We start from the raw sequence: 12,165 nt of genomic DNA, 5'->3' as shown, positions 1-12,165 counted from the left end.
TCTCTATATACAAAGATCAGTGAATGATCTAATGTGATACTTCCATTCCCCTGGCTCTAAGCAATCATCAGAACATATTAATGGAGCAAAGGTTGGATAGTTTCTTCCCTATAATGAATGAAAATCATATGTAAAACTGCATTTTTATTTAGTAAGGTTGCCTTTGTCTGGTATGGAAATTTATTTAATGTTGTGAGTCATTGGATTAAAAGATTATACATTTGTGAGAGGGCAAATACTTTTATTACTGGAAACATCCCTGTAGGTTATGCTTTTACCAAGCAAATCAAATGAGCCAATCTTAAACAACTTAACTCTACTTAAGTTGAATTAGATTCAATAGAACCCGACATTTTAACACGGGTGTGTAAACTTTGAGAGCGCTCGAAATGTATCTTGGGGTGCCAACTTTCCGATTCTCAAAATAGTTTGTTCTTGTTTCCTAGTATTTATTTCGTTTCCCTCCTGTTACATCCATAAAAGTTCGTTTTATCTACATTAAATCGCCATCTCTCTACTCTCCATTACACATGACGTCATTTTATTTTCAGGGCTGTCAGTCGTGTGAAAATGCGCATGCGCGTGGGCCCGCCTAAACACTCCCCCCTAGCGTCACGGAGCGGGCGGTGCAGCATCAGCGGCTCGTGCCCATCACGAAGACTCCATTCCGTCGAGCATCTTCACCAACCGAGCACCGAAGTCCTGTCATTCTGTCCTCCCGCGTCCGTGGTCGGCCCCCCTCGTCCTCCTCCTCAAAATGTCCGTGGGTAATGACTTTGGGAACCCTCTAAGAAAATTCAAACTCGTCTTCCTCGGGGAGCAGAGCGGTAAGAAAGGCTTTTATTCACGCCAGAAGAAGTTTGTGCTCGGTTGTTTGTCAAGTGAACTCGCTGCACCTGCTGGCCAGACGGCAAGTTCACGGACATTTAGCTAGCTGCCGTGGCCGCGGGGTTAAGGGATGGGAGCCAGAGCAGGAGACGGACTTCAGCGGTGAAATACGTGCTTCCCAGTTTGTTAGAGAGTGAGTGTGTGGGAATCAGGGCGTCACTTTAATGGAAACACGCAGCGGTCTGAAGCGCAGCGTTGCCTGCTTGGTTGAAGTTTATAAAGGACTGGAGATGCGGTGATATATCAGTTAAATAACAACCCGGAGCACCATCACTAGTCATGGCTTGTAGAGTGAAGGGAGGCTGAAAACAGCGTGGGGTGTGACGCTGCTGTGGATGATACAAGTTGTTTGTTTCTTTTTCTTTTTTTTACTGATTCCGATATTCCTGTGTGGAGACACACCCAGGTTGTCAGCGGCGGTGAGATAACTTGTATGGCTGCAACCTTTGTCCTTGGTATTGTTCCAGACTGACCAAGTAACTATGTTTTTGAACGCTGACCCGCTTTCTGATGTACATGTTGGTGCATGAAGCGCATAGCACTGAATGATGAGCAGAACAGTCACACCTTTTGCAACTCTCTCTCTCTTTCTCTCTCTCTCTGATTCATCCGTGTCTTTTTCTGAGCTCTGCTCTCCATCCTGAGCTTTACATGCCCACACCCTCAGACAACCAACAGCGTCTCATTTTCTAAGGCAACGAAATTGTTTTCCACAAGATTACACTTGAGCTGGGCAGGAACGCCAAAATCCAAATCTCCAGGTTTTAATTCAGCCTTAGCAGGGCACGTCTGTTTCTTTTTTTCTTTTTTAATATGGTCTATTTCTGAGGTCTTAAGCAGCTAATTGAACCCCATTAGTCATGGTTCAGTGCTCAAGTCTTTTCTATTGATCGTACATTACAGGGGGCCATGCATTTTTATTAAATAAGTGTTCAATCTGTGGATTGTATATTATCTGAAGAGTGGTAAATTTGTCAGGCAGATTAATTATTACAGAACAGTGAACATTTCTTAACCTCTCCGCATGGAATAGACAGGCTGTTGGTACCAGGGAGAATTAGGTAATTATTTGTTTAATTAATGCAAGGCTGGCGAAATTAGTTATAATCTGGACTAGGACTATAAAACCCTGGTTCTCCAGAGACATCTTAGATTTGTTCCTTCTCCACCAGAGCTGAATTATTGACTGAACTACCTCCTCAGTATGTGATAAAGTTCTGCAGAGGCTGAGTAATGAAGCAATTATTTGTTTCTGGTGTGTTGAACTAGGGGAATATGACATTTTCAGGACCCTGGCTCTTGAGAACTGAAGTTGGACACCTCTAATGTGGAGTGTCAGTATTTATAGAGATACAATTTATGTTTTTCCTGTTGCAAATTGGCTACATAGGAGACTGGATGTCAGTCAGTCTCTTATGTGTTGCACATAGATGCTTATTTATCTGCAACACTTTTCTCCCGTTTAGTAAATTAAATAAAAATACCACAAAACAATTTTTGAATTTGGAATCCATAGAAGAAAAGTACAAGTACAAGTAAAACGTTCCCAGGGTTCTTCAGTTTAAAGAGTTTTCTTTTGATGGATAAGACCAACTTTTATTGGAATCAATAATTCTACTACAGTTTATTTCTCCAAATATTGGTGGTGGTTGAACTTTTTCACATCTTGTCTTGCTACAAGCGCAGACTTCAGTATTTCATTGGAATCATAGACCAACATAGAGTAGTGAAAGGAATTTTATAATCCATAATTGTCGGACTGATACTGATATGTTCAAAAAATGACTAACATCTACTGATATCGATTTTGTTGGTGATATATCGTGCATCCCTGTTGTAAACGAATGTTTACTTTCAGCTTATTGCCAACTTGGAAAGCTTTCAGGATGACTGGAATTATAAAATTATAATTAAGTATGTGTGTGAAATAATAAAATAACTGGGTTCCATTTGTTGTAAACTGTATGGACTTCCACCACCTACATCTGCTATTATTTTGACCCTAATAATTTAAGTAATCGTGTTAAATTAACTTTGGACAGACGATGCTGTAATGATGTGAAAAGTGTTGTCATGAGAAATTTCTCCATCCGGAAGTTCTGCACGAACACCATCCATCCATCCATCCATCCATTTTCTGTTCACCCTTGTCCCTAATGGGGTCGGGAGGGTTGCTGGTGCCTATCTCCAGCTACGTTCCAGGCGGGAGGCGGGGTACACCCTGGACAGGTCGCCAGTCTGTCGCAGGGCAACACAGAGACATACAGGACAAACAACCATTCACACACAACACACACCCCTAGGGAGAATTTAGATAGACCAATTAACCTAACAGTCATGTTTTTGGACTGTGGGAGGAAGCCGGAGTACCCGGAGAGAACCCACGCATGCACAGGGAGAACATGCAAACTCCATGCAGAAAGACCCCGGCCGGGAACACTTCCTGGCTAAAGGCACACAGAAGGAAAGGTGTGTGTGTGTTTTTATTTTTTTTATTTTTAATGTTACAACTTGAACTCAACTCACTTAAGCAACTGGCAGCAGAAGATGCGGCCGCAAGGCGCTGTTTCCTCACTAGTACATTTATTGTGAAAGGCTCAGCCTCTGAGACTCTGCAATGAACTGTGTTCTATCTCACACCCTATGTGTACTAAGAAAATAGAATACCATGTACTTTATTGATCCCAAGGGGGAATTGCTTATTTGATGAAAGCTACTCCATCTTAGGTAATAAATACAAAGTTTGTAAAATATATATGTACCTAAGAGTGATAAGTTGAAAATGACTAGATGTAAACAAAGAAATAACAAGGAATCGCATGCATTATATTAATAAATAAATAACCTATAAATGAGCGAAGAAAAAAATGTAATCAGTTGGCACAGACTTGGGCATTGTAAAGCCTGATGGCTACAGGCAGAAATGATAAATAAAATAAAATAAATATAAATAAATACAATAAAATTATAACAATAAAGTTATGGTATTATGACTTTATTCTAATAAATTATGATTTTTGTTCCTAAGTCATAATACTTTGGAAACAAAGTATTATGACTTTATTCTTGTATTATTATGATTTCTTGGATTATTTCAATTTTATTCTCATAATATGACTTTATGCTTGTAATATGGACTTTGTTCTTGTATTCCATAATATTACAGGAATAATATTACTTTATTCCTGTAATATTATGACTTTATTCTCGTATGACAGCTTTTCCCCCAGTATATTATAAGCCTGCTGGGCCACCAGGCACATGTAAATAAGTAATAACATTACTTATTTATTTAAGTCTTTTTTAAATGTTTCGATTTTTTAAGACTTTATAGTTGGTGTTCAGGTATTAATCTTCCAATCTTTCAACAACACATAATTATCAAGTGATATTTTAAAATTTCCTGTCAACTTTAAACATTTTTTAACTCATAAACACGATGGGGCGCTGGATGAATGACTGCCCAACCACCGGGCTTAGCAAGTTTTCTAGGGGAAACCTAGAAACGAGTTTCTTCTCATAATATTATGACTTCATTGTCTGAATTTTATTTTATTTTTTCTGTATGGCCCTAATACTCCGTTAGAGTATTGTAATTTTGGATCCATAAGGGAAAGTATTTTAAACTTATCTTTTAAACTACTTACTCCATTGCCAGGTAGTTAAGAAAATGTACTGGGAAGATTTTGTATTTTAATTTTTTAAGCTAGTTGAACCTTTTGGAGGTTTGCTTGGCTTCATGAGGTTGGCCTCATTCTATATGGTCTAAAAATGGTTTGAGCTGTTGAACTCCAGAGGCTCATCCAGTGTGTGCACTGAAATCTCCCTCCCAGCCACCGGTGTTATCGGCTTGTGGAGACTGTTTGTCAACCGTCCAGACAGCGCCGCGTCTCTGTGTGTCTCCGACATGTCTGCAGCTGGCGGGCGTGAATCCAGTCAGCTCTGCTGGTGTCATTTATTAACACGCGCACGCCTGGACTGGAGTGTGTGTTAGGAACGGATGTGTGAGAGCGGATTGAAGAAAAGGCCTCCTGTTTTTTCCCCTGTGAAGGGTTCTGGTTCAGCGATGCTGAAGTATCTGAACGGAGCATCTATAAAGGGAAAGCTAGCACGATGTCCTGCTTTTTTTTTTCCTCCATAAAAGAATGAGCTAACGTCAGAAAGAGAGGGGCTCCGGAGTAAGTAGGTGGAAGCAGGCAGAGTGTTAAATGAGCTGTCAGGAAGTCCTAACTCCTGCCTACTTCTCTGCTTGTTTCCTACTCTCCCTCTACAAAGACTTTAGGCTAAAGATTTTCCTCAACACGGCTAAAGAGGCTTTAAACAAGCTAGTCGGCTATTTCTCCACCCTGAATGCAAGCAACTAAGTCATTGTTAGCACACCTCCGATTACTGATCAGAGCTTTCTGGGTAGCTGATATTGGCAGTTTTATTTGGGGTGGGGGGGGGTTCCCCCCCAGCAGAAACACCGGCCGGTTGTTTGGATGTCTTCAAGCTTCATCTCCCTTCAGATAAACAGATGGAAAATAAATGTGTGGTGCGGTGGATATATTGCTGTTGTGAGCTTCTGCTTCTTGAATCAAAATGCCATCTACCATCTTTGACTGCACGAAGATTGCCATCGCACAAACACAAAGTGCTGGTTTCAAAATAGTGCTGACTCACCAGATCTGTAAGCTTCATAGCAGGCTTTAGCTGCTTGCTGCTAAAGCATCAATCACTTAGACTGCAGGAAGCAGCATTTCTGAGCAAAATGAAACTGAGTTTTGGTTTTCCTGGCCAGGGAGCTGCAAACCCATTTCCCCTACTAAGGCTCTAAAAACCACAATTGCAAATACAATCAATGCATATCAGCAGCGCTCATCTACATGCACAGAAAATGCAAAAAAAAATAAAGTACTTGTGTATCTAAATATACTAAAACGTAGGCTAGCTGTAATGTTAGCTTGTTGTAGGCAACGACTTGTTGTTTAACGCAAAACATTTCTGAAAAGTGGTTTAGTACAGTTTTTAAAATAATCAATATAATCTGTTTTAACAAAAGGAATTTTATTTGGGTCAAAATCAATACAAACGGACTGATTTTTATTTCCTCAAGTTGTTGCACAGCTTTATAATCGGCACTGTAGAAACACAGATATCCTGCCTCTTCTCTCTGCAGAGGCTCTGAGCAGACACAGCTCACTATCACAACAGTGGCTGCGTTTCCATTGACCGTGTAATTGCGCAGTTTGACCTTTCAAATATAAATTTGCTTAATGGAAATGTGCCAATTCTGAAAAAACTCATATTTTTTGATAAAATGTTTTGGCACTAGAATGAGGTTTTTTTTATTTGGCCACATTGAAATTAGTTTTTCTTTTTGTCAAAACTGCATTGGAAATACTTTTTACGCATCAGACGAGTCACTTGATCAACAACTGGATGTTGCCACTGGAGCAAAACACGAAGAAGACAACAGGACGTAGTTGGAGGATGACAGTGCAGCATGTTTTTTAATGATTTATCCCCTGAACAAACTTATTCATGTGTGATTTTATTTGTATTTTTATTTAAAGATGCTCTGCAATTGCAGAATTGTGTTCTTTTGACAGTGGAATATTGACAAATTTTTGCGCACATTTGCATTGGAAACGTGTCTTGTGAGCTACTCCTGAAAGATTAAAACTTTGGTGTTTCATTTGTTTGAAGACTGAAAGCTAAACATTTAAAAAAGACTTAAATAAATAAGTAATGTTATTATTTATTTACATGTGCCTGGTGGCCCACCAGGCTTATAATACACTGGGGGAAAAGCTGTCATACGAGAATAAAGTCATAGTATTACGAGAATAAAGTCATGTATGAATATCCAGTTTCCAGTAACCTGGCAAATGGGACATGTTTTCACACCATGCAGCTAGAGATATCTTGTTTTATAGCAGTGACAGGCAGAGCTAGGCCGCTGATTGAATGTTTGCCTCACTACTTTGAGAGTATCGTTAAGGATGCAGCTCTGAAAAGAAATGCCTCAGCATAAACTTTCAAATCCTGATTAAATACAGTTGTTGATCTTCTGCCAGCTGTATCAGATTTATCAAGTTATCACTTTAATCTGCCCTGTTTATTATGTGCCAGGCAGAGGAGACTATATGTCATTTTTTATGAGCTTTGAGGATCGGTGCACACAATGCATTTCATGTTCCCCAAAGGTTAGAACCAAGATCTGCAAATGACATTATAACTAGAGCTGCACAATATATCGCAAATGCATCACATAATGGGATAAATATTACACTTTCAACTTTCAAAGCAATATAAAGCAGCCTAGAACAGTATCTTTTCTTGCTGAATTAAATACTACAAAAAAACGTTTGTTGTTGATGCATATAAAAAGATTTAATAATTAATGTGTTAAAGAACAAACTGCACAAAATGAATTCCTATCTTGCCATGCAGTTTCATAAGCAGACTGTATTGCATACATTTGTTGAGAAAATGATTGTCATTGTTTCAAATGTCATTGATATTTAAGAACAGACTTAACTTGCCCCTTAAAGAGCTATAATTGTACACAACATAGCACACAACGCTCACTATAGCAGGAATAAATAACAGCGAAATTAGCATAACATACCCCATCCTGTTGTAATACAGTAGATTTCTGTGAATTTTACACCCTTCATCCCAACATACAAGCTCTACAAATAAAACGGATATGCTTCATGAATGGTTCACGTGTTGTGAAGTTGTGGTTTATAAGATTTGTTAACAAACACCACTAGATAAACAATGTGTACAGGTGTACAAATTTTTTCTGTTCATTTTAAATGGGCAGTATTAAATAAAATCAGCCTTTTTTAGCATTGCATGGTGTTATATTGTCATTCCCTCATAAAAAACACACATGCATGTCTGAGAAATCCTTTAAACTCCCATGGCAACCATTCAGCTGTGCAAAACGCCTGGGTGAACCTAGCACCACCTTTGAGGACGAAGCTCCTCCTCTTGGAGCAACCCTCCCCAACATCTCCCCCACTTAGCTCCTTCAGACTAGCAAGTAGCAATTAGCAATCACCTGGTGGACCTGCACACTGGCTCAGCTCATTATAGGAGCTACTTCTCAGAGCAACGCTGGTAAAAATGTTGTTAAAGGGTTAATAGAGGAGTGATGTTGTGACAAATTCCTGAAGGTGGCATTTCAGAAAGAGCAGGAGTTTTTAAAGAGACGGGTCCAATCTCAAGGTGTTAAATTATGGAGTCAATTTTCTTCTATGTCATATACAGCATTTTTATAACAATGGTAATAGGTTACATAGTTATTGATTGTGCTGTAAAATGCCACTATATGCCTGGATAATACATAAGTACTGCCCCTTTAAAAGTTACATTTGGCTTGAAAATCCACACGGGAGCAAATACACAAAGCCAAAAAAAAGCAGCAGTGCTTTGAACAACACTGTGCTGACCAAGAAACAACTTCAGGTAATGTTTGCAACTTTTATCTACAAGTAATAATTACATAAACAATTGAAATTAGTATATTTCATTGACTGTCTGAATATTTGAAGACATGCTGCACATTCCCTGGCTGTTTTTACAAACTTTCTAACTCAAATTACCATGAAGTACGCTATGGTCTCACTTTATTTTTAGTAGGGCTTGAACGCTAACCTACAACACATTAAAAACCACATTTCAACCAAGGAGTGGTTGTGCTATATTTATGTGGTACAATCGGAGTGACTATGTCTTCACTGTCGAGCTCCGCCCGTAATGAAGAAAATGTGGCTGCTGCCCAACCAGAGATGTGTAGAAACGTAGATTCAGTTCTGCCTTCCTGTTATCCAATCAGAAAAGACTCTATAGGCAGGAAATAACAACACAGGTTTGTAACAAGCACACTGTAAAAAAACAGTTGCTCACTCTTCCTGACTCAGTTAAGGTGTATCAACTTTGTCAAACATATAGTAATAGGTATTGCTACAACTTCAATTAAGTTGACCGTGACTAGCAAGTATATCAAACTAAAAATGATCAGTTAAGAGAAATTTGAAAAGAAAAAAAAACTTGCCCCATCTTATTTAAGTTTTTACATAACTACATGAAGTTGACTTAACAAAATATTTTTATAACTTGACTCATTTCTAAGTTAAGTCATCTTTGTAATGGTCATTTTCTTACACATAAAGTCTAATTGAAAAACATAATTTTATTCGGGTCAGGAACATTTTGAGAATTCATACATTAAAGTTTTACAAATTTTCACCAAAAAACAAACAATTCATTTCTGGCTTTTGAAAATGCATGCCTTCACATATGTTATATTTTTTTCTGAATGAAAATAATTTGGAAAAAAACCCCCCCAAAACAAACAAAAGCAATACATTTGTATTAACTCATGAAACTATATATTCTATACATCATAATGCTTTGTACTATCTTAAAATTCCTGAATCATTTGACTTTCAGCTGTTGATACTTAAGTGTTGCAACACTTTTAAATCGCTAGCCCTGGTGTCCAGCTGTCTAAACTACGAGCTGTAGAAGAGGATGCGTTTCTTGCATAACACGACATGTTTCAAAAGTAGAGAGACGGCAAATCCTATTTAAGCACAATGCCAGTTGCGCAAACAGAACAGTTCAGTGAATCAAATCCCCGCTGTGGAAGACGGCTGTCATTTACCCAGCATGAAAGCTGACACTTGACTGAGTTCAGCAGGTCTCCATCGGTGTTTACCCTTTCCCCAGATGAGCCCTCCAGCCTCAACCCAACCTTTGCAACACTCGCATTGCTCTCCTTCTTTTGTGTTAAATTAGAACTCTTTGTGATTGTTTGCTAAAACGGATGACTGTAAAATACATTTGTCTCACTGAAACGAGGAGTCATTGGGTTGAACATTCATCTTTTGAGCTTCGCATAGAGGGGAGTGTTTTATCTCACTCTGTGGGCAAAGAAATGAATCACCAGCTGATGACTTGCAGAGAAACAGGTGGTGGAGATGCTGTGGGAGCGGTCTGATGCTGCGTGTGCTCAAAAGTGATGTCAAAATTGATCAGAGATGGATATTTTTAGAAATATTTCTGTCTTTCTGCACCCCCACCCCTGCTTAAAGCTCATCATGTTTTTTTGTTGTTTTCCCCCGCCCCCAACAAACAGGAAGTCCTTTGTCCTCTGTTTTTTTTTTTAAATGTGTTTTTACATCTGCTGTGTTTTTGAATCATCCATAATCCCGTACAGTTCCTGTCCTGGACGTTCCTTCAGCTCTGGGAGTTGAACCTCGTAGCAATTCGTCATTTCATATGCAGCGGCTACATCGCTGCCTTTTGTGTTCTTGCAGATCTGCAGAAGGAAAGCTGGGGTTGACTGGGCACAGTCTGCCTTGAGTCAGCATTTTTAATGTTTTTACTCTCAACCAGGTCTGCCGTGCGTATTTGAAAGTTTAAATTATCCACTTTGTTCTGCATTCCTGTCTGTCCGTTGATCCTATTGTATAACACACGGATCTGTCAGTCTGACGCTCTTGAGGATTTATTTACTTTTTTTTTTTCTGTTCCCTGTTTGACAGAGAAAGACGGTAGCAACTCATCATCTTTGCTAATTGAAATCACAAACAAGTTTAAACAAGAATTTCTTTGATAAGATGATTTTTGAAATAGAAATCGTTGTTATAAGCTGTGTTGTCAATGCAAAAGGAGAAAAAAGAGAGGTCAGGCCATTCTGACCCAAACACTCACAGGCTCTACAGTATATATTGATTCTGGCTCTGTAGTCGGGTCAAGTGAAAGGACCTTGAAGTCTCCGTTGGGACACCTGACTTGCCTTGATTCCAGTAACTACTAGGATTGAATGACATTGAGGTTGCTGCTGGTTTTCTCGCTGCCCCAGTATGAGAAAAGAGTGGAGGAAGTGTGAAAATCTTAACCAATATGTCATTTATTGTAACACATTGGTTATTATTTATTTGCACTTTGACTCTTTCTGACTTGAACTAGGAGATCCACTAAAGCAAACCAAACAATGCTGACTTACAAATGAATTCTGTTTTGAAAATGTTAAAACGTTTTACAGTGAGCGCCCGCAGTGATGGCACCTCTTGTCCAAACATAGATGGTAAACGACCGCTCATGAAAGGATTCACAGAAATGCTTTCAGCGCTGATCTTGTATCATTTTATATTATGGTTCTTAATTGGCTTAAACCTGTTAGTACAGGTCAAAGCTGTTTAAAAACCAGAAACCAGCCACAAAACAAATGAAATCAGTGCATTTCTGCTGAATATTGCATCGACACCACTCCTCCACTTCCTCTGTTACCTAAACTATTACAGTCGAGCCCAAAATGATTCATCTCCAGCCATCCATCATTCAGCCACAACGTTTCTTTCTTCAAAAAATGAGGCTGACGCATCTCAAAAAGATAACACAATACAAAAGGAGTATTAATATGTACCCAGGATGGTACATTTAACTCTTACAACTCGCATGTTTAAGAAAAAGATTAAATAAAGGCAGCGCACCATCAAAAATCTTCCTATGTGAAACATGTCTTGAGAACAGAACATGTAAAATATCTCTAGTTAGAGATAGATCTATACGTGTAAGCAATAAAAATAATACAGCAGATGATGACTTATGATTTGATGCATTTAACTGGCATCAATTAAATGCAATTCAATGCAGGCCGTCTACTTGCCACCCTACCTTTCAAACTGGATTAACTTTAGCTAAAATGAAGGCACAATGCATCATGCCTGTGCAGATGTTTCCAAGGTTGTAATTACCAAACTTAAAATCTGGCAGACCTATTTATTTTATTTTATTTATTTTATATACAGTACAGACCAAAGGTTTGGACACGCCTTTTTATTCAATGAGTTTCCTTTATTTTCATGACTATTGACATTGTAGATTCACACTGAAGGCATCAAAACTATGAATAACACATGTGGAAATATGCACTAAACAAAAAGTGTAAAACAACTGAAAATAGCCCTTATATTCTAGTTTCTTCAAAGTAGCAACCTTTTGCTGTGATTACTGCTTTGCACACACTCTGCATTTTCTTGATGAGCTTCAAGAGGTCGTCACCTGAAATGGTTTTCACTTCATAGGTCAACCTGCCCTGTCAGGTTAATAAGTGGGATTTATTGCCTTATAAATAGTCATGAAAATAAAGAAAACCCATTGAATTAGAAGGCGTGTCCAAACTTTTGGTCTGTACTGTATGTATATGTATATTGCTAGATGCAATTCTTAATTTATTTAAAGCACATAGATTATATTTAATCTTTAAGCTGA

General features: G+C 38.6%; 1 protein-coding gene across 2 annotated transcripts in view; it reads left to right on the top strand.

Moving 5' to 3' along the window:
- Positions 1–615: 615 nt before the first annotated feature.
- The window catches only part of rab6ba (RAB6B, member RAS oncogene family a), a 70,140-nt gene continuing 58,590 nt past the window's right edge, over positions 616–12,165 (top strand). Inside the window, exon 1 of one of the 2 annotated variants that reach the window (XM_028028526.1) lies at positions 616–827. In XM_028028526.1, the coding sequence (XP_027884327.1) occupies positions 758–827 (70 nt within the window). In that variant the 5' untranslated portion in view covers positions 616–757. The remainder of the gene's footprint in view (positions 828–12,165) is intronic. The other variant, XM_028028527.1, reaches the window with a different exon arrangement.

The sequence above is a fragment of the Xiphophorus couchianus genome, chromosome 9 (genome assembly GCF_001444195.1).
Source record: "Xiphophorus couchianus chromosome 9, X_couchianus-1.0, whole genome shotgun sequence".
Lineage (NCBI taxonomy): Eukaryota > Metazoa > Chordata > Actinopteri > Cyprinodontiformes > Poeciliidae > Xiphophorus > Xiphophorus couchianus.
This window is presented reverse-complemented; position numbering and strand designations above follow the sequence as displayed.